Raw genomic sequence first — 23,648 nt, 5'->3', positions numbered from 1 at the left:
CCTACAAGGCAGTCCAACCCCCTGCTCAATGCAGGAATCCACCCTAAAGCATCCCTGACAGATGGTTGTCCAGCTGCCTCTTGAATGCCTCTAGTGTGGGAGAGCCCACAACCTCCCTAGGTAGCTGATTCCATTGTCGCTTTCCATTGTTCCATTCCATACTCAATACATGTATTGAGTATTTATAGATAGATAGATAGATAGATAGATAGATAGATAGATAGATAGATAGATAGATTTAATTGCATTTGTATACCGTCCCATAGCCGAAGCTCTCTGAGTGGTTCACATAAGATAAAACATTTAAAAACAATATACAAAAATTAAAAACCGCAAAAATATGCAATATGTACATACGTTTAAAATCACTATAACAAACAACAAGCCAAAAAACAAACCCAGTCTCATTACATATTGCTAAATGCCTAGGAAAAGAGAAAAGTCTTGACCTGGCACCAGAAAGATGACAATGTTGGTGCCAGGTGGGCCTCATCAAGGAGATTGTTCCACAGTTGGGGGGCCACCACAGAGAAGGCCCTCTCTCTTGTTGCCGTGGTCCGAGCTTCCCTTGGAGTAGGCACCCAGAGGAGGACCCTAGATGTTGAACATAGTGTTCGAGTAGGTTCATGTTGGGAATGGTGTTCCATCAGATATTGTGGTCCCAAGCCGTGTTAAGCTTTATAGGTTAAAACCAGCACCTTGAATTGGGCTCGGAAACATACAGGCAGCCAATGCAAGTGGGCCATAGTGGGTCTTATATGCTTGAACCTTCTGGTCCCTATTATCAATCTGGCTGCTGCATTTTGCACAAGCTGCAGCTTCTGAACCGTCTTCAAAGGCAGCCCCATGTAGAGTGCATTGCAGTAATCTAATTTGGAAGTTACCAGAGTGTAGACAACTGAAGCCAGGTTATCACTGTCTAGATAGGAGTGGAGCTGAGCCACCAACCAAAGCTGGTAGAAGGCACTCCATGCCACTGAGGTCACCTGAGCCTCAAGTGACAAAGATGGTTCTATGAGAACCCCCAAGCTATGAACCTGCTACTTCAGAGGGAGTGCAACCTCATCCAGAACAGGTTGAACACCCTCCAGCCGGTCAGCAGAACCACCCACTTACAGCATCTCAGTCTTGTCTGGATTTGAGCTTCAGTTTATTAGCCCTCATCCAGTCCATTGTCTCAGCCAGGCACTGGTTCAGCACATCCACAGCCTCACCTGTTGAACTCCAAAACTCCAGATGACTGAACCCAACGGTTTCATGTAAATGTTAAAAAGCATGGGGGACAAGACTGACCCCTGTGGAACCCCATACTGGAGAATCCACAGAGCCAAGCAATGTTCCCCAAGCACCACCTTCTGGAGCTGACCAGCCAAGCAGGAGCAGAACCACTGCAATGCAGTACCTCCCACTCCCAACTCATCCAGTCATTCCAGAAGGATACTATGGTCAATGGTATCAAAAACTGCTGAGAGATCAGGGAGAATCAATAGAGTCACACTCGCCCTGTCTTTCTCCCAACACAGGTCATCATATAGGGTGACCAAGGCTGTTTTGGTACCAAAACCAAGCCTGAAACCTGACTGAAATGGTTCCAGATAATCAGGCTGCAGCTAGACCTAAGGTTTATCCTGGGATCATCCAGCGTCCACCCCTGCCTGAGCACTGGATCCCCTGTGTGTCACCTAGGGCTCATCTACACCAAGCAGGATATTCCACTATGAAAGTGGTATAAAAGTGGTCTATGGTATGTGTCAATGGGCCCCATCAGTTGTGAGTGCACTTCAATACCACTATAAAGCAGTAGTGTGGCTCCTGCCTTTTATATGCAGCTTTCATAGTGGAATATCCTGCTTGGTGTGGATGAGCCCCTTGATGAACAAGTTTGACTCCTGGACGATCCAGGGATAAAACTTAGGTCTAGGTATGGCCTTAGTCTCATCCAAGAGTGTCTGGAGCTGGCTTGCAACCACCTTCTCAAGGACCTTGCCCAGGAATGGAACATTTGCTACTGGCCTATAGTTATTAAGATTTTCAGGGTCTAGGGAATGATCTACCCTACTACTACTTTAAAACAGTTTATAACAGCAGTGACAACTGTTGGGGCCCACGACGCACATCGTATACAGTTTTCAAACGGTTTTCAAAGTGTCGTATCCTGCTTGGTGTAGATCTGGCCCAAGGAAGATTTCTTCAGGAGTAGACCCATTGAACTTAATGATAATTAAGTTAGTCATGATTTACTTTTCTCATTAATTTCAAAGGGTCTACTTAACACAAATCTGAACCCGCTATGTATTTGTAGTGCATATATAGTCTATTATACACCACTGGCTATGGAAGTTAAAGAACCATGGCAACAGCAAAACGTTAGAATTATCCCATTAGTTCACATCAAAAACTTTACAGAGAACCTTCAGAAACTGGTCCTACCAAAATACTTCCACGCCAACATCCAGAAAGCAGTTGTACTTAGGGCTAATCTATACCTACAGCCCTTTCACCAGGGAAGAGGGGTGATTGCAGCTTTTGCTGCTTCTGCGATCAGCTCTCATGGGGCACGTAAGAGAGAAGGTTTCCATAATTTCAGAAGTGTCATTGCAGGAGGACATGTGCCCCATGATGGCGCTTCTGTGTGTGCATCAGGAGAAGTGGGCGGGGCTATACAGATGGCGAAGCTATGGGGGTGGTTTTTTATGATTCATGTGGATAGCGCACGAACGCAAATGCACAGCAACACATGGGGTGGATAGAAAGTCCATCGCATATGCGATGCACAGATATGTTTGTGTAAAAAAAAACCTGCACATTCTCAGTGCCAAAACACGCTGATACACATCCTAAAGATGTGGTGAAAATGGCAGGTGCGTCCACTCCCCGCACACCTCTGAAACTGCTGGATACGGCAGTGGGTTGGCTGTTCCCTGAGTCAGGAACTTGAGCCAAACGGCAACAGCTTCACGAAGGGAGGAGGGCACACCAGCCACGGACTTTGGGATTGTAGCAAGAGAGCTGGAATAATAATAATAATAATAATAATAATAATAATAATAATAACAACAACAACAACAACAACAACAACAACAACAAACATTCCCAACCCCCATACACTGAGAATTGTCCAAAGGCAGCACTGAAATGTTTAGTTACTTACTTTTCAATGTGGAGAGTAATGGAAACTAAAGCTGTCCTTGTAATTTTTGCTTTATTTTCAGGTATACATTGAGAGGAAGCAACAGGGCTCAGAGAAAAAGACAGTGTAGCTGTGTAATCCTCTTTTACTCCCTAAAGAAAGCTACTTCATCGCTAAAGCCCTTCTGCTTCCAAATTCGAACTGTAATACATTAAAAAAAAAAGTTATGAAAATATTCTAGCTCCACTCTATAGATTGGGTCCAGATTTAGTCACAGTTAGAGTAGCCCTTTTGAAAATTATGGGACTTAAGTTGTCATTCCAGTTTATATACCTCACCCAGTAGACTCAAGGCACCTTTTTCATCCAAAAGAAAGCTCCGTCTGAATGCTGTGTGGAAATTTCGAGTGGAAGGTGGTTATTCTGTGTGGCTGACATTGTTGCTTATCTTCAGTATTGTTGGAGGGAAGAAAGGAAAGGAACATATTGTGCACTTCGAAGAAGAAAGATTCATGTTGTGTATGTGGGCACACATGTGTGTGTGTGTGTGTGTGTACCAGTAGTCCAATGTCCCCTTCTTTGTTCTGGCTGCAGCTTTTAATATTGATTGTGATGCCTGAACTTGGGAGCCTTGAGATTGTGTCTCTCAGGAATAACACAATTTCCCAACTAAACAATACCTCTCGGGTGAAAGATTGCAGCATATTACACCCTCTCTTTACTAGGTTGCATGAACTCTCTGAGCTGTTTGTATATTTATGTTAATTCATATTGCTTCGATCTCCCTGTTTCCCCAAGTAATTCTCAACCCCATGGACAATGTGACCTGGTGGGATGATGTGATTACACCATATCTCTCCCTCCCTCTATTACATTGTACGGATTCTGTCTGCTGTTTATACTATTCATATTAATCCATATCGCTGTGTTCTCCCGATTTCCCCCATAAAAAGTCTCAGTCCCATGGACAACGTGACCAGATTTCCTTTGCAGGAGACAGCACTGGAGAGTTAGTATGTATTTGCAGTATTTGTTTGGCTAACAAATATGCAAGTAGAGCAGAAGTGGAAGAAAGCAGCAACTCCAAGCAAAAGACATGCTACCTTAAGTCAGGTCTCTGGGGAGATGCACCCTGCACCCCAGGGTGCTTCCTGTCTTGAGTTATTCCATTGCTCACTGTTTGTGCAAATCTCTCTATCTCAGGCTATAGCTAGATGGGGCTTTATCCCGGGGTGATCCCCGGGATCATCCCTGTGCATCTACATGATGCACAGGGGATCCCAGGATCAGGGAGGGATGATCCCTCCCTTGCCCCGGAATCTCGCCTTCCACTTTGGCCCCGGTTTTGAGATCTGAGCCGGGGACCATGGAATGTGTGGCCGAGCACCGCAGGCTGTGCCCATCGGGGGTAGGGTAGGGGGAGCGGGGAAAGTAATTTAAATTTAAAAAATACTTATGATTTGCGCACGAGCGTTTGTGCGCTGCTGCCCCTTTAAGTTTAACAAAAATGGCGGGCGCGATGCCTCTCCTTCTGAGATCATTGCACATCACGTGTAAACAGAGGAGGGATCTCGCGATAAACACAATGTGAGATCTTCCCTCTTCCGTCAAGGGCTAACCGGTAGGTCTAGCTAAGGCCTCAGTCTGCAAAATGCTGTTTCTTCACACAAGGAAAAACACACCGAAACATGTACAAAAGATATACACTCACACATCCACTTAGCTGGGTGGATCTATGCCTCCTTCTTCCCATTCAAATACATTATTTTGTCAAGTTGACTGGTTGTTAATCGGTCTCATAGGGTTGGTTGGTGCTTCTTCAGTGGAAGCTAATGCTTAGACGAAAGCTGGAGATCACTCTTGGGTGTATTTGAATGGGAAAATACACCCAAGAGAGATATCCAGCTTTCACCTAAGTATGAGCTTCCAACGAAGAAGCATGAACCAACCCTATGAGACCAATTAACAAGCTGTCAGCCTGACAAAAGAATGGCCAACCTTGGAGGCAGCGTTTAAGCCTCTACCATTCGTCCAGATATTATTCAGCAATCCACCTTTCCTTGTGTCTTCAACTGGGGAAGTATATACTTCACTGCCAATGCAGGATTATTAAGACAGAAAAACTCTCTGCATCAAGGCAACTACTTAGTTAATTCATTAGTAATCTAAATCTTGCCTTTCCACTTATCAAATTAACGCTCTTGACAGTTACCAACTTCAAAACAGATTAAAGAATTCAAGAATTAGAATCTTTTTTTTAAAAAAAAAAAACAGAAGCTCCAGCACAAATAATTAAAATAATTTAAAATACCAAAGTCATTGGACCTCCCACTCCTGATCAAAAATATCCTAATTTGGCAGCAGACGCTTTAAAAGGAGCTGAGGAGAAATGAACCCTTTGAGGAAAGGTGACAGCATCTGGGACTGTTTATCTTAGGAAAAAAAGGAGATTCAGTGGAGGCATGATTGAGGTGTACTCCAATTGGGGCCTTAAATTCCCCAACATTATAGAAAAGGCCCTCATTGGCGCAGAGGGTGGGGGTGCACTTTCCAGGGCCTCAGAAAACATGTCATTCTCCCTCGACATGCTAATACCAGCCACCATTAATGTGGTGGGGGGATGATGCACTTTCCACAGGCCCGGGAAAGCGCACTTCCCCGCCCCCACCCCCCTGGGTGTCCTCTTTTGGGTTTCCCAAATATGGTCACCCTAGCACACATCTTACACCAAACACGCATGCACACATAGACACACAGCCACGACCTTGCCTAAAATCAAAGTGTGTATGAAAACACAAGAGAATTGATAGTTATATCTAATTAGTTATGTTTTATTCAACTATCTATTTATTTATAATACTTATATAATGCTTAATATAATAAAATCTCCAAGTGATTTACATATAATTATTTTAAAAACCAGATTTAATTACACAATTAAAAACTATTTCAGCTACAGTGGCAATACAGATCACATTAAAAATAAATTAAACTGCACAGGGAGGGTTTTCAAGAGGGTAAGCCCCACCACTGAGAAGGCCTGCCTTCAAGATATTATGTTGTGATATTCTATTTATTTATTTATTTATTTATTACAGTTTTATACCGCCCAATAGCCGAAGCTCTCTGGGTGGTTCACAAAAATTAAAACCATGATAAAACAACCAACAGGTTAAAAGCACAAATACAAAATACAGTATAAAAAGCACAACCAGGATAAAACCACACAGCAAAATTGATAAAAGATTAAAATACAGAGTTAAAACAGTAAAATTTAAATTTAAGTTAAAATTAAGTGTTAAAATACTGAGTGAATAAAAAGGTCTTCAGCTGGCGACGAAAGGAGTACAGTGTAGGCGCCAAGCGGACCTCTCTGGGGAGCTCGTTTCACAGCCGGGGTGCCACAGCAGAGAAAGCCCTCCTCCTAGTAGCCTATTGGTTGTGGAATGGCCAGCAAGGCCTCCTCTGAAGATCTTAAAGGTCCACTTGGTATATATAAGAGAAGGGAGTCTGCTAGATGTCCTGGTCCCAAGGTGTTTAAGGCTTTGTCAACATCATAGTGCTGTTCTTTTAACACAGGTGTTATGTGAACATTTGTTGTTGTCCCAACTACCCTAGCTGATGCATTTTACACTAGCTGCAGCTTTCAAACCGTGCACAAGGGCATTAAAATAGTCTAATTGTGAGGTTATCAATGCATAGATTACTGTAGCTAGGGTGTCCCTGTCCAGGAACAGGTGTAGCTGGTGTGCCAGCAGAATTTGTAATGGGAGCTCAAGGCCACTGAGGTCACCTGGGGCTCCAGTGTCAAAGACGGATCAAGAAGCACTCCTAAACTATGTACTTGCTGCTTTACAGGGAGTGCAATTCCATCCAGAACAGCAAACAGCCCCATTCCCAGACTAGGGAACCACCCACCCCCATAAGGTCTTTGATTTACTGTATAAGGATTCAATTTCAGGTTAGCAGCCCTCATCCAAGCTGTAACTGAATCTAGGTTCAGTGGGGTGGAAGCGTATTTGTTTGTTGGCTTCTCATTGACTCCCTTCTATTAAACTGTCTCCTTCCTCCTCAGAAATCTCACGTTTCTCCTCAGCAGCCTGCCCAGGGCCTCCTTCACCTGATCATTCCTCAGGCAATAGATCATGGGGTTCAGAAAAGGTGTAAAGGCAGTATAGAAGAGTGTCACAGCCTTAGTCACCTCTGACTGACTTTCTCCACTTGGAGCCAAGTACATCCCTCCTACTGAGCCATAGAAAAGGGTCACCACCACTAGGTGGAAAGATATGGTGGAAAAGGCCTTCCTACGGCTGCCTTCATAAGAGAGTTTTGTCAGGGTGAGACTCACAACACAGTAGGAGAGCACAACGAAGGAGGCATTGCCTAAAAAAAGGGCATCCATAAATATCTGACAGAGAAGTGGAGCATTTCCTAGCGGAGGGCAGGCCAAGGACAGGATTGGACCAGGATCACACAAAAAATGGTCAATGATATTGGGGCCACAGAATGACAAGTTGAAGATAAAATATACTGGAATAAGGTACCACAAAAAGCCAAGGATCTAACAAGCATCCACCAGGCAATAGCATACATTTGGGGACATAAATTGTGGGTAGCACAATGGATGGCAAATGGCCAAGTATCGATCCAAAGCCATGGTTGATAAGAAGAAGCACTCAGTACTGCCAAGAGAGAAGAAGATGTAGAACTGGAGGAAGCAGGCATGGAAGGAGATGACCCCATGAGAAGAAGCCAAGTCAAAGAGCATGCGGGGCACAGTGGCAGTGACGTAGCACATCTCCAACCAGGAGAAGTTGCTCAGCAGGATGTACATGGGCAGCTGGGCCAAATGAGCATCTACATGTACCAGTATGATAATGGTGATGTTCTCAGTTAAAGTGAGCACATAGAGAATGGTGAAAAAAAGAAGCATGAATCGCTTCTGTGGCTCAACTTTAAATCCCAGCAAAATGAATTCATGGACTGTGGTGCCATTGGCCAACTCCATCTGGAATCAAATAATAAGGAGCTAACCAAAATCAACCAAAACAGTTTTAGGTTTCTTCATCTTCCTGTCCTAGAGGATGAGATGTTGCTGCCTGTGATGGACTATATTATTATTATTATTATTATTATTATTATTATTATTATTATTATTATTATTTTATTGTGAATATCAACCAAACAGAACAGAAAACACATAGGGAAAACAAAAAGAAAAAACACACATTATGTATATAGGACTATCTTCATTTTCCATCATGTATACAGAGATACAAAGGTTTCAAGAAAAGCAGACCAGATATCCATGTATTTATCCACTTGCAAGTTGCATCTATATAACACTCATTCAAAAGCTGATAGTGTTATTAGGTCCTTGATCCATTGCATTATGGGAGGCGTGGATTTGTCCTTCCAATGTGATAGTATTAAGTCTTTTGGCTGTCATAAGGGCTCTGAAGATCCATCTGCGCTGACCATGTGCTAACTTCCAAGGAGCCAGTAGGTAAATTCCTCAATCACATTGCGTTTAACTGCAATGGAGTCAAGGGGCAGTTGGGTTGGGGAGGCATGTGATAATGAGACATCCCTGGCCCCCTCCTCCCTGCTGGCACCCAGCAATGCCGCTGCAACCCCTGGGCCCTCATGAGGCATGGGTGGCAATGCTGATGCTGGTCTTGGGTTATATGGGGCTGAAAGGAGGAAAGAGAAAGATAGAGAAAGGAAATCTCTTAACAGTTCCTCTTGCAGTGTTGCCAGCAAGTCACCCTTTCCTCCTCACCCATCCTACTCCCTGAGAGGGGCAGGGATTTGGTCCCTTCCCTCCCATTCTTGCAGAGGAGGCCAGACCTGGAGCAACCCAGAAGCAGTTACTACTGAGACAGCGCTTGCAACTCAGCTATGGCTGAGCTCACCACATCCTGCAGGGAGCTACCCAAATGTGGCTTGTCTCATAGTGCCATTGCTTATCTCTGTCCCTTCATACCACTGGAAGAAGGAGCCCAGGCTGACCACGGAATGCCTATGAACCATCCACCTGGCTGAGGAGCATGCATGGCAGCCTCACAAGTTATTAGAGTGTGCCTGGGCACAACTGGCACATACACACCCCAGTGCACTCCTATGCACTTTACACGGTGGCCTTTGTCATCAGTCAACTCAATATCCTCCTCAGCAGCCTACCCAGTGCCACTTTCACCTGATCATTTCTCAGACAGTAGATCAAGGGGTTGAGAAAGGGCGTAATGACAGCATAGAAGAGTGTTATTGCCTTAGTGAGCTCTGCCTGGCTTTCTCCACCTGGAATTAAATACATCCCTCCTACTGATCCATAGAAAAGGGTCACCACCAATAGGTGCATTGATATGGTTGAGAAGGCCTTGCTACAACTGCCTTGCTTACAGGATTTCAGCAGGGTGAAAATTACCATGCCATATGATAACAAAACTACAAAGACATTGCCAAAAAACACAGTATGCATGACAAGATGGCAAACAAGTGAAGTATTTCCGAGTGGAGGGCAGGCCAGGGACAGAATTGGCACAGGATCACAAAGAAAATGGTCAATAATGTTAGATCTACAGAAAGACAACTTGGAAACCAAAGTCACTGGGAGGATGTGAGCCAGAAATCCAAGGACCCAACAAGCAGCCACCAGACAATAGCAGGAATTTCGGGACATGATCTGTAGGTAATGCAATGGGTGGCAGATGGCCAAGTACCGATCCAAAGCCATGGCTGAGAGGAAGAAGAATTCAGTAGAGCCAAGAGAGAATAAGATGTAGAACTGGAGGAAGCAGGCATGGAAGGACATAATTCCAGGAGGGGATGCCAGGTCAAAGATCATGCGGGGCACAGTGGTGGACACATAGCACATCTCCAACCAGGAGAAGTTGCCCAGCAGGATGTACATAGGAATCTGGGCCAAGTGGGCATCTATAAACACCAGTAGAATAATGGTGATGTTCTCAGCTAAAGTGAGAATGTAGAGAATGGTGAAGACAACAAGGAGCGTGAATCGTTTCTGTGGCACAACTTCAAATCCCAGCAAAATGAATTCCTGGACTGTGGTCCCATTGGCCAACCCCATCTGGAATCAAATAATAATACAATCACTATCACATAACTTAAAGAATTATAATTTACTCCATAAACCATAAATGTGTGTGCCTCTCTGATCACAGGCTATGCAAGTAATCATAAATCTTATATCAAGACTGTGATTTCTGTTTGAAAATGTTTTTGTGTCAATACCTATGGTGACAACAAAAATGGAATAAATGAATAATAAAGTGGGTTAGGTTTTTTTCCAGGAATAACAAAAGTACATCGATATCTGTAGTTACATGCCATAAGCCCGTTAGAATAGGCAGCTTGAATTGGCCAAACATGTATCATCATCATCTTCAACAACACTTTATTATGATCCATAGATCCATCAACAAACATGTATCTATCTTAGGGAACTTCATAAAACATACCTTCACAAATGTTAGACGAAGCAAATAACTCTCTTGTCTTTATTTTGAAGCAAAGTTGCTCCTAAATATATGTATTTAAAATAGTTTTTGACTATTCTTCATCTACAGATACTAAGGCCTCATGGGTTGGATCCATGTTTAGTCCTATTGACTTCAATGAGTCTGCTCTAGTTTTGCTTAAATCTGGATCCAGACTCCCCGTCCCTGGCTTTCCCTGTAGCATTGAGCAGAGTTGCATTCCACAAGCAGCAGAGAGACGTCCAACCAATCATGCTAGATAGCCTTCCCTAACCTGGTGCTTTCCAGATGTGATCTACTACAAGATCCAGCATGTGTTGGAGCTCAGATCGAGATGTGTTAGACTACAACTCCCAGCATCCCCAAGCCAAATCTGGAAGGTGCTAAGCTGGGGAATGCTGTCCTAGACTATTCGCAAGCCTAACAAAGGAAAATTGGTTGATAATATCTTTCAGCATGACTAGATGGGAAAGTATCATGAACAAGCTTCCCTTAGACTCTTTAGCTTGGCTAGACATTTTCACAAAAGTAGAAGCATTAGGATGTTGTCTGCACTCAGTTATTAAAAACCCTACTTATCTCATTTCTTTCCTTGGCTATCCCCACTGCAAATTATTTCATGCGTGTGGCTCCCTGAATCCTGAAATCCGTTCTCCCCCTATAAGTAGATATTTACATATTACGTTTGCATCTAACCCTTCCAAAAGTTTGGAATGGCTTTTAGGGGGGGTGGGAGAGCAGTTCAGTGTCCCATTCAGGCTGAGCCCTGCTTAGTTCAGCTTAAAATGACCTTACAAGAGATTGCAAAATCAGAAAGGGGGAAATGAAGCTTGGCTATTAACCTTGAGATTGGCACTGAACTCACCACCACCACTTTCACCTCCACCAGGAATGTCAGATTACCTATGGCAAACAGAAGCGAGGAATAAAAGATGGAAGAGGCCAAGACCATACCTTGGTGTAGAGTGCACGGCTTCTGTGCAGAAGACTGAATCCCTGGCTTTTCCAGGTAGGGCTGGAAAGGTCTCTTGTCTAAGGGGGCTCCCAGACTGAGGTCTTCTAGGATGGAAGCAGGAGTGAAAAAACACAGGAGGGTTGAGTGGAAGATAGCATCATCTGGAAACCCTATAAAATTCTGTGAAGAAGGCGAGAGTGAGGGTGCAATCAAAGTCTTGTCTGGAAGCACCATGAAACCATGGAGAGCTCATAATTTCTTCCACCTACTCCAAAATCTCTTTTTTCCTTCATAATTTCACAATGTTCTATCAACATTTTATTTCAGAATCTGGAACCTTCTTCCCCTTTAAAAATGTACACCCTTTCCAATCCAGCCCTCTTCACATCTTCCTTGACTCTCCTTTGCCTTATAAATTACTAGGGTGTGCTCTCTGCCCTGGAATTATCTGGTAACCACAAACATCCGCAGAGCATTTGATCTTCCAGATTGGAAATTGGCTGCTTCTAAACCCATCAAATAATTTCAGAGAAGAGATGTGTCCAATCAGATTTCCTAACATCTCCAAAATTATTCTGCCATTTTGTGTGTATGGTGCATCAAATTGAAAACCTCCCAATATGGATCATGGGGAGATGGGGTAGTTTTGATAATTGATATTGACATCTGTGGCTAACCAATTAGGAATTGCCACAGCACTCTCCCTCCCTGTTCTGTTCTCCTCCAAACACAGTGTTTGCAGGAGGGAATGCCAGTTAGTGAGGTTAGGGGGCATTTGTTTGCAAAGTGAGATTGAGAGAGAGAGAGAGAGATCTCATTGCACATTTCTGCTTGAACTATAAGTCAGCCACAGTGTGAAAGTGCTGCTGGGCTGAGTGAGTAAGCTTCTACACCTCAGGCAGGCAGGCTGTTTTTCAGTTAAACTATTACTCCTATTGGCTAGCTGGGCTTCCAGTGCAGAGGAGGGGTCCTCGTCATCCTCCTCCTCCTCCTCCAGGCCATGGGAAACTGGTGTTGCCTTGACTCGACTCACTCCAATGCCCGATTGACAGTGGGGGTGCCTCCCGTCCTCTTTGAGGATGGGCAAGCTGTGTGCTGCTGTTGTGGCATTTTATTAATATATATTTACTTAATTATTATTGCACTAAGTGCTTCCCAGTGCTTCATTTCCTCTCCCTCGCTATACAGATCAAGGCACGAGAGGTGCCTGAGAGGACATTTTAGTTCAGATTTTTAAAATTCCCTATAAATCACTGCATGCAGGGATCTCCTCCACAGTTGGCATGCCTAAACCCCATTTCAAAAGCTGTCACAGTGCCAATTTTCATGTGTTTATCTTTAAAACCAAGGGAGCTGTGAGCATTTCTGTTCATTCCCATTGACAAAAATGTCTCAGTTACATGAAAATGGACCGTCTTTCATTGAACTTGCTCCAGAAATGGGGGCAGAGAATGCCTCTACAGAGCTCAGGCTCAAATTTTGAGGCAGAGAAGATCCACTTTGCACACCCCTAGAAATTACCCTCATATCTGTACCTCAGCAGGAATCAAGGTGCTGATCCATCCAGCAGACAGCTCACCAGATGTGCTGTGACAGAATTTGGGGGCGGGGGGGAGAGGATGCTGGTTATCTACCAGGCTGATGGAGGGAAGAACGGATGGAAACCATATCATCAGTTTGGTAGCAGAAAGAGTCGCCATACAGATGTGCAGATCAGAGCTTAAATGCCACTGAGCCATCCTTTTAACTGCAGTTTTTCTTGGAGACAAAATGAACCTTGGGAATATCTCTCTCAGGAATGATACCTTTTTGCACTGAAGCAACATCTGTCAGGAGACAGGAACGTCTCAGAACTCAGACAAGGTTTTTCAGAGAACAATTCTGAGAGCTTTCCCCTGTCCCTCCTGCAAAAGAGGTACACTTTGCCTAATATTTTCCAAATACTCTCTGGCAAGTTTGTGCATATTTGTGCATGTGTGTATGAGTTGCCTCTCCCATTTTTCCCACCCTGCTCTGCAAAATGCCCTGATAACTGCCCACACAAGAGGCCTGCTCTGAGACGGCTCATGGTTTTTTGTTGCCTAAGGCACAACAACAACTGGCACACACCCACAAACCCAAAACAAGATGTGGGATTCTTAAGGCTAATCAAGTTATTTTGAGGCAGAAAATATCATGGGTGTCGCCTTTTCCCTTGTAGTAAATGATACAATAATAGACATAAATTTTTACATAAATGTTAGCTTTTTTTACCCATATATCTCCTGGAGCCTGTAAAGTTAGCTGCAAACATTGCTCCCTCCTATTCTTTCTTCTTTTTTACCAGTTCAGGAACCCAGTTTGCAAGGGAGAGGAATCAAATCTAACGAAAGGTTTAACTTAACTATAGCCACAGCTAGACCTAAGGTTTATCCTGGGATCATCCAGGGTTCGCCCCTGCCAGAGCACTGGATCCCCTGTGTGTCACCTAGATGAACAGGTTTGACCCCTGGATGATCCAGGGATAAACCTTAGGTCTAGCTATGTCCTATGTTCATTAAAACATTCAAAGTGTTGCATCTTTTATCTTTACAGCACATTCAAAGTGTTGCATCTTTTATCTTTTATCTGTACGCTGCCCTGAGATCCTAGTGATATAGGGTGGGATACAAATGTTTTAAATAAATTAAATAAATAATAAACTCCAGGCTGGCTCTGTAACATCCTAGTTCTGGTCCTTCGATGACTTGAATCTTGGGGTTTGCTAGTGAGTACAGACGACTCATCGCAATGTAGAGTTGAAATGGCAGAAGACAGGTACAGCCAGATAGATGCCAACTTGGTCCACAATCTGTCTCTAAATTGTTTACATGTATATAGGATTGTTTATTGAGAAAGTAGAGAAGTACAAAATAGCTATAACATACATTGAATGCACACACACAAATATATAACATACAACAATGTATACAGTAAATCATATAAGAACCATATGATATTAAAGAGGAATTTTATCAAAACCCAATATGGTCAGTAGCAACATTGAACTATGTGGGAAGTTTAACTTACAGCAATTAACGCATCTCCGTATGAGGCAGATGGCTTGACAGTCCACAGTAGTCTCCTGATATGCAGTTCATTTAATGAATTTAAGAATATCTCTCAGTTAGACTGTTTGAATCCCTTTGAATTCCATAGGATAGAAGCAGGTAAGATCAGGTCCAAATCGGGCTGAGGGGGAGGGCTTGCACAGCCCTAATTTGGGGTTTGTATATAACTATTTTTTTTTATTGCTTTTTCATTCTTGGAACACATAAAAATTACACAATTCAGGTGCCATATTTTATTTAAAAAGCAGATAATCTACCTTATTTAATTTATTATGACATAATATTTATTACAATGGTGTCAGGATTGGGGCCATACTCTTTGCAGAGACCATGGAAGTAGATTGATTGTCAGAGGCCTCATCTACACCAAGCAGGATATTCCACAATGAAAGTGTCATGAAAGCGGTATATAAATGGCAGGAGACACACTACTGCTTTATAGTGGTATTGAAGTGCACTGACAACTGTTGGGGCCCATTGACATATACCATATACCACTTTCATACCAGTATATCCTGCTTGGTGTGGCTTCTGCCTTTTATATACCGCTTTCACAGGGAAATATCCTGCATGGTGCAGATGAGGCCAGAGTCAGAGCGGGAGAAACCCGTGACTCAGGGAGCTCAATGAGACAGAGACAGGGAAGAATCTTTCCAAGGACAATCTAATCAGTTGGTCCAAAGCTCAAATATACCTTCTCCTGCCACGGAAATTCAATAACTCTCAGAGGAGGAGGAGTTGAGCAAGGCAGATGCACATAAGAGACACAAAGTAAAGAGGGAGGAGAGGCATAAAGAATTAAGGAGTTCCACTGATTAGCCCATCACCAGAGGTCTCCAGGGGAAGACCTTAGCTGAGGACAAGTGTGAGAAAGTAGTGTAAGGTCCGTGTTGTAGATTATTGTCAGATTTGCAAGAACCATCTATCATATTTTACCACATCCCTAAAAGGGACTTTAGCTAAACTATTAGAGTTGAACCAGTGTAATCAGAGATTTTGCAAGGACAATCAAGTCTCTAACAAGAGCTGGTGATGGACTGATTGCTTTGCATAATAAAGCTTATTCACTTGGATACCACCCTCTTTGTATGACTACACACTGGCTGAGGAAAGCTCAGACACTGACTAATGGGACATTCTTTCTTAACTAGTTTTTGATTTGTCCTCCAGTCCTCAAAGGAAGAGTTAAACTTTCTTGTAGTACCATGAGTTTGCCAAGGCACCATTATGACCCACCAAGGTCCATTCCTCAGTTTAGATTTTGTTCATTCAGATTGGCCCATATGAAACATGAAGGAGGAACTGATGCCACACCCTAAACCTGACTTGGAATCCATTGGTTTCATTTAAAAAAAATTGTTTGGTTTGGTTTCATTCCTACTCCAAGCCACCAGCACATGTACAGCTATTTTATACTGTGACCTTTGCCATCAGCCAACTCAATTTTCTCCTCAGCAACCTGCCCAGTGCCTCTTTCACCTGCTTGTTTCTCAGACAGTAGATCAAGGGGTTGAGAAAAGGAGTAATGGCAGCATAAAACAATGTAATTGCCTTAGTGAGCTCTGCTTGGCTTTCTCCACCTGGAATTAAATACATCCCTCCTACTGAGCTATAGAAAAGAGTCACCACCAATAGGTGCATTGATATGGTTGAGAAGGCCTTCCTACGGCTGCCTTGGTTACAGGACTTCAGCAGGGTGAAAATTACAATGCCATACGATAACACAACAAATACAACATTGCCTAAAAACAAGGTATGAACAATAATTTGACAGAGAAGGGGAACATTTCCGAGTGGAGGGCAAGCCAGGGAGAGAATCGGCCCAGGATCACAAAGAAAATGGTCAATGATGTTAGGACCACAGAAAGACAAGTTGGAAATCAAAGTCACTGGGAGAATATACCCGAGGAATCCGAGGACCCAACAAGCAGCCACCAGGCAATAGCAGGAATTTGGAGACATTATTTGTGTATAGTGCAGTGGGTGGCAAATGGCCAAGTACCGATCCAAAGCCATAGCTGAGAGGAAGAAAAATTCAGTAGAGCCAAGAGAGAATAAGATGTAGAACTGGAGGAAGCAAGCATGGAAGGAGATGTTCCCATGTGAGGAAGCCAAGTCATAGAGCATACGGGGCACAGTGGTGGACACATAGCACATCTCCAACCAGGAGAAGTTGCTCAGCAGGATGTACATAGGAATCTGGGCCAGGTGGGCATCTATAAACACCAGTAAAATAATGGTGATGTTCTCAGCTAAAGTGAGAACATAGAGAATGGTGAAGACAACAAAAAGCATGAATTGCTTCTGTGGCTCAACTTTAAATCCCAGCAAAATGAATTCCTGGACTGTGGTCCCATTGGCCAACTCCATTTGGAATCAAATAATAATAAAATGACGTATTATAAGGTGTTAAAATTTACTTCATATACCATAAACCTATCTGATCTTAGAACATGAATATCTTATCAAGTCTTATTTTACTTGGAAATATTCTCATATGAATACCGATAAAAATGGAATGAATTGATAATAAAAATTTAAAAGAATAAGAAAACCCATGGATATCTGCACTTACTTTGGATATGCCCATTAGAACAGGTGGCAAGAACTGCCCGAATATTCATTTGTATTGTGAAACTTGGTGAAATACTTGCACAATGGCTAGATGAAGCACATTACTCTTGTCTGTATTCTGGAGCAAAGTATTCCGGAGTAAATTTGCTCCTGTTTTTATGTGTGTATAATGTTCTTCTATAGATCCTATGGAGGAATATGAAAGATAACAACATCCCAATCAAACATAATGAAAACAATAGAACATCGAATGTTAACATAAAATAGAGCAGCAAGTAGATAAAGTAGACAATTCACATCAACAAACTTAAAAATTCTTGGGCAAAGAGCACCAAAAATTCTTGGTTTTGACCTGGTGCTAAAAAGAGTACAGAGTCCATTGGGAGGGTGATCCCAACATGCACCTCCACTACATTTATTTATTTATTTATTTTATTACATTTATATACCGCCCCACAGCTGAAGCTCTCTGGGCAGTTTACTACATGGAAGACTCTTGTTCTTACTGGCAAATAAAGCACCACTAGAAGAGCCGCTACAACACCTAGTATCACCATAACAATATTTGTAATCATATATGGGTTGGATCTAATGATGCTTAGAGTAGGCTCATTGAACCCAATGAGAATGAAGCTACTCTGATTTACTTGTCTCATTGATCTCAGTGGGTCTACTCTTAGCATAACTAAGTCTGAACCCAATGCTTTGTATTTGTTGTGTGTTTATGCTCTCTCTCTCTCTCTCTCTCTCTCTCTCTCTGTGTGTGTGTGTGTGTGTGTGTGTGTGTGTGTGTGTGTGAAAGACAAAGGCTAAGCAGAACTGTCATTTATGCAGTGTAACAGGCCATTCCTTCAGTCCAATTATTCCTCAAAAGTAACTATTTTCTGGTTAGATATAAAATTGTACTATATGTAATTCAAGTAACAACACAATATTCAAATGGTCTAAACATAGTGTATGTTTTGTGTGTTTGTATAAGTCACCTCAACAAATTCAATAACAATGTATTGTTCTGAAGTAATTTACTTTTGATTAAATCTAGGAGCCTTGCTGTGAACAGCATGGCCCCAATCCTAATAATATTGCCAGGATTCGATCATTTTTGTCTGTCTCTTCTGCCAAGACTCTTGTTCATGCATTGGTTATTTCTCGGTTGGACTACTGCAACCTTCTTCTCACTGGCCTTCCTTCTTCTCACATCAGTTCGTTGGTTTCTGTTCACCACTCTGCTGCTAAGATCATCTTCTTGCCTCGCCGCTCTGACCATGTTACTCCACTTCTGAAATCTCTTCATTGGCTTCCAATTCACTTCAGAATCCAATATAAACTTCTCCTGTTGACCTACAAAGCTTTTCACAGTCTAGCTCCTTCCTATCTCTCCTATCTCATCTCACACTATTGCCCCGCTCGTGCTCTTCGCTCCTCTGATGCCATGTTTCTCGCCTGCCCAAGGGTCTCTACTTCCCTTGCTCGGCTTCGTCCATTTTCTTTGGCTGCCCCTTATGCCTGGAATGCTCTTCCAGAACATTTGAGAACTACAAGTTCAATCGCAGCTTTTAAAGCTCAGCTAAAAACTTTTCTTTTTCCTAAAGCTTTTAAAACTTGATTTTGTTCTGACTTTTATACTGCCTGTTTGGTGCATTCTCTTCCCCTCCTTATTGTTTTATTATGATTTTATTAGAATGTAAGCCTTTGCGGCAGGGTCTTGCTATTTATTGTTTTACTCTGTACAGCACCATGTACATTGATGGTGCTATATTAATAATAATAATAATAATAATAATAATAATAATAATATCTTATCCCACCCAACCACCTTCACCAAATCCAAACCAAATCACTCAGTTCCAACTCATTGTTGTTGTTTTTTAAATATAAAGCAAGGCTGATGAGAATGCCACACTTGAAACCAGATAAATGAGTTTGGTCTTATATCAGGTAATCAGTGTGTTACATGAATATGTGATAGGAAAACACAGAGCTAATACTAAAATGTTTTACTGTCTGAAATGTGGACTCATGCGGCATCTGAAGACATCTTGCAGCACCATTCAGGTGCTCTTCGATCCTTCTAATTCTGCCACCTGAAGTAGCCTGCGTCACCTCACTGAATGGTAGGGCCAGCTCTGTGACAGTAAATTCTCCCCTTCAGTTAGATTTAACTGCTACACACTCCCAAGTTTCCTGCACTGAGAAATGTCCAGAGGCAGCACTGAAGGGTTCAGTTAGTTTCCTTTCCATGAGAGAGCAATGGAAACTGAAGCCATGCTTTTAATTTTTGCTTTGTTTTGCAGACATGCATGGAGTGGGGGAAAACTGGGCTCCCCCCCCCCAAAAAAAGACAGTGCAGTTGTGTAAACTTGCTTTGCTCCCCAGAAGATGTTCATCCCAAACAACTTTCTCTTTGAAATTCAATCTGCACTAAAGTCAACTAACCAAACAAACAAACATTCTATTTCCACCCCATGGGTTGGATCCAGATTTAGTCATAGTAGACCCATTGAGATGTTTGAGACTTGAGTCATGACTAACCCATGTCCCATTGATTTCAATGGGTCTACCATAGTTTTGCTTAAATCTGGATCCACCAGCCTCCATCCCTGCCTTCCCCCATAGCATTGAGCAGTACTTATACTCCAGAAACAAGGGACAGGGAGACATTTTTCTCCCTCTCTCAAAATACTAGAACCCAGGGTCATCCCATGAAACTGATTGGTGAGAGATCCAGGACAAATAAAAAGGGAGTACTTCTTCACACAGCGCATAGTTAAATTATGGAACTCACTACCACAAGATGGCCACCAATCTGGATGGCTTCAAAAGGGGGCTGGATAAATTTCTAAAGGCAAAGGCTATCAATGGCTACTCAGTATTTGAGGCAATAAGCCTGTGTACACCAGTTGCTGGGGAACATGGGTGGGAGGGTGCTGTTGCACCATGTCCTGCCTTGTTCATCCCTGGCTGATGGCTGGTTGGCCCCTGTGTGAACAGAGTGCTGGGCTAGATGGACCCTTGGTCTGATCCAGAATCAGGGCACTTCTTACATTCTTATGTTCTAACCAGTCATCTAGATTAGCCTTTCCCAGCCAGCTGCTCTCCAGATGTGATGGGCTACAGCCTACAACTCCCAGAATGTGTTGGGGCACAGATTCGTGTTGGACCACAAATTCCAGCATACCCCAAGCACATCTGTAAGGTGCCATGTTGGGAAAGGCTGTCCTAAAATTGGTTGATAATATCTTTCAGCATGAATAGTAGGGAAAGTAAAAGCTAGACAACTTCACAACAGTGGTGTCTGTCTGCATATTATATAAAAAATCCTAATTAATTCATTTCTATCCTTGGATATCCACACAATAAATTGTTTCATAAGTGTGATGTGCTGAATCCTGAAACATTTCCTCCTCTCTTAGTATTTATTTACTAATTACGTTTGGATTTATCTCTTCCTTCCAAATGTTTGGGATGGATTCCAAGTACCTCCTAATTCAATATCCCTTTCAAGCTGAAGCCTCCTCAGTTCTCTCTCTCTCTCTCTCTCTCTCTCTCTCTCTCAAATTCCATCAACAATTGGCACCCTTTCCAATCCAATCCTCTTCTTGAGTCAGCTTTGCCTTAGTAATTAGCCTGGTTTCTTTACCTCAGCAGGAATCAAAATGTGGATCCATCCAGCAGACAGCTCACCAGATGTGCTGTGACAAAATTTGGGGGGAAGGATGCTGGCCTCTGTGTATTTTACTGGTGCTCCTCTGAAGGAAGGATGGAGGGAAGGACAGATGAGATGGCGCCATATTGTCGGTTTGGAGGCAGAAAGAGTCATCATGTGGATGTCCAGATCAAAGCTGAAATGCCAATGATCTGTTCTTTTGAATGCAGTTTTTCTCAGTGACAGAATGAAACTTGGGACTATCTCTCACAGGAACAATACCTTTTTGCTCTGAAACAACATATCTCGAGAGACAAGATTCTTCTTATTCCAAAGAGATTCCAGAACAGATTTATCCAGAGAGAATTTTTGAGAGCTTTCTCCTGCTCCATCTAAAAGAGAGGTCCATTTTGCCTAATATTTTCCAAAACTCACTCACTCACTCACTCACTCTCTCTCTCTCTCTCTCTCTCTCTGTGTGTGTGTGTGTATGTGTGTAGCCACTGCCAGTTTTCCACACTTTGTCCTGCAAAATAGCTGTCTACTCTGGAATGGCCAATCATAGGCTTATAAATTTGTAAATTAAGTATAGCTTATTTATTCACATAACTCCTAGAAGCTGTCAATTAAGCATCAGAAATGCCTCTCTCCCATTCTTCTTGGAATCAATGTTTCTGCTTGCAGCTGCACAGGAAATGCTACCATAGCGATAAGAGACCATGGCCCTTTCTACACCTAAGGATTATCCCAGGCAAATGGAGGGGTCATCCCTGCTTGCTCCCAGGATCCCTTGTGTGACTTTTGGATGCACAGGGATGATCCCGGGACAATCCCGGGGGAAAAGGCAGGTGTCTCATAGAAAGGCACACTACTCTGATACTAGAGATTCATTAAAGAATTATTATTATTATTATTATTATTATTATTATTATTATTATATTTATTTATATAGCACCATCAATGTACATGGTGCTGTACAGAGTAAAACAGTAAATCAAGACCCTGCCGCATAGGCTTACATTCTAATATCATGCTATATACAGTCCTAAAGAGTGCTGGGTCAGGGAATAGGGTTAAGGCATGCATGCTCTTATCTCCTACCCCATATCAGATCTCTGGAGATGGGTGTAAAGGAAAGGGCACCGGGCCTTTAGTTCACTCTCACCTTCTCCCTCTCTAGATTTAGCACCAAACCAGGCACTCTTGAATGAAACGGATTATCTAGATCCATTTCAATCGGGTTTCAGGCCTGGTTTTGGAACGGAAACTGCCTTGGTCGCCCTGTGGGATGACCTCTGTCAGGAGAGAGACAGGGGGAGTGCGACCCTGTTGGTTCTCCTGGACCTCTCAGTGGCCTTCAATACCATCGACCATGGTATCCTTCTGGATAGGTTGTCTGAGTTGGGAGTTGGAGGTACTGCATTGCAGTGGTTCCGCTCCTACTTGGATGGCCGATTCCAGAAGGTGGTGCTGGGGGATTATTGCTCTGTACCGTAGCTCCTAAGCCATGGAGTTCCGCAGGGCTCTAGCTTAACCCCTATGCTGTTTAACATATACATGAAGCCGCTGGGGGAGGTTATCCGGAGATGTGGACTGTGGTGTCTTCAATATGTGGATGATACCCAGCTCTACCTTTCCTTTTCATCAAGGTGAGGCAGTGACTGTTCTGAACCAGTGCCTGGGCATGGTAATGGACTGGATGAGGGCTAACAAACTGAGACTCAATCCAGACAAGACGGAGGTACTGTTAGCGGGTGGTTCATCTGTCCGGCGAGGTGATGTTTGCCCTGTCCTGGACGGGGTTGCACTCTCCCTAAAGGATCGGGTCCAAAGTTTGGGAGTGCTCTTGGATCCAGAACTGTCACTTGAGGCACAGGTGAACTCAGTGGCAAAGAGCACCTTTTATCAGCTTAGGTTGATATACCAACTACGCCCTTATCTGGACAGAGATAGCCTAGCTACAGTTATCCATGCTCTGATAACCTCTCGCTTGGATTACTGCAATGCGTTATACGTGGGGCTGCCTTTGAAAACGGTCCGGAAGCTTCAGCTGGTACAAAATAGGGCAGCCCGTTTACTAACAGGGACTGGCCGGCGAGATCACATTACGCCAGTCCTTTTCCAGCTTCATTAGCTGCCAGTCCAGGTCCGGGCCCAATTCAAAGTGCTAGTATTGACATTTAAAGCCCTAAACGGTTTGAGGCCAGGTTATTTGAAGGAACGCCTCCTCCCATATGTACCTGCCCGGACCTTAAGATCATCTACAGGGGCACTTCTCCGTGAGCCCCTGCCAAAGGAAGTGAGGCAGGTGGCTACTAGGAGGAGGGCTTTCTCCGCTGTGGCACCCCGGTTGTGGAACGAGCTCCCCAGAGAGGTCTGCCTGGCGCCTACACTGTACTGCTTTCATCACCAGCTGAAGACCTTTTTATTCACTCAGTATTTTAACACTTAATTTTAACTTAAATTTACATTTTACTGTTTTAACTCTGTATTTTAATCTTATATCAATTTTGCTGTGTGGTTTTATCCTGGTTGCGCTTTTTATACTGTATTTCATAATTGTGCTTTTAACCTTTTGGTTGTTTTATTGTGGTTTTAATTTTTGTGAACCGCCCAGAGAGCTTCAGCTATTGGGCGGTATAAAAATGTAATAAATAAAATAAAATAAAATAAATAAACCCAAGACAAAAGACAATAGCAGCAGGTAAGGGAATGAGGTAGTATATTTTATTTAAGGGTAGGGCATATAGGAAGAA

At 43.0% G+C, this 23,648-nt stretch overlaps 2 protein-coding genes and 1 pseudogene across 2 annotated transcripts; all 3 read right to left on the bottom strand.

The window, feature by feature from the left end:
- Positions 1 to 7,180: 7,180 nt before the first annotated feature.
- Positions 7,181 to 8,146, bottom strand: LOC134406437 (olfactory receptor 11G2-like; annotated as a pseudogene).
- Positions 8,147 to 9,283: 1,137 nt separating this feature from the next.
- On the bottom strand, positions 9,284 to 10,219 carry LOC134405723 (olfactory receptor 11H6-like). Its single transcript, XM_063136970.1, has one exon. It carries the CDS (start codon positions 10,217 to 10,219, stop codon positions 9,284 to 9,286), a length of 936 nt encoding a protein of 311 aa, XP_062993040.1.
- Positions 10,220 to 16,082: 5,863 nt separating this feature from the next.
- Positions 16,083 to 17,051, bottom strand: LOC134406430 (olfactory receptor 11H6-like). The gene has a single exon (XM_063137856.1). The coding sequence runs from the start codon at positions 17,040 to 17,042 to the stop codon at positions 16,083 to 16,085; it is 960 nt and encodes a 319-aa protein (XP_062993926.1). The 5' UTR covers positions 17,043 to 17,051.
- Positions 17,052 to 23,648: the final 6,597 nt, after the last annotated feature.

The sequence above is a fragment of the Elgaria multicarinata genome, chromosome 11, assembly GCF_023053635.1.
Source record: "Elgaria multicarinata webbii isolate HBS135686 ecotype San Diego chromosome 11, rElgMul1.1.pri, whole genome shotgun sequence".
NCBI classification, from domain to species: domain Eukaryota; kingdom Metazoa; phylum Chordata; class Lepidosauria; order Squamata; family Anguidae; genus Elgaria; species Elgaria multicarinata.
Note: the sequence above shows the minus strand (reverse complement) of the source record. Positions and strands in the feature narration are given on the sequence as shown.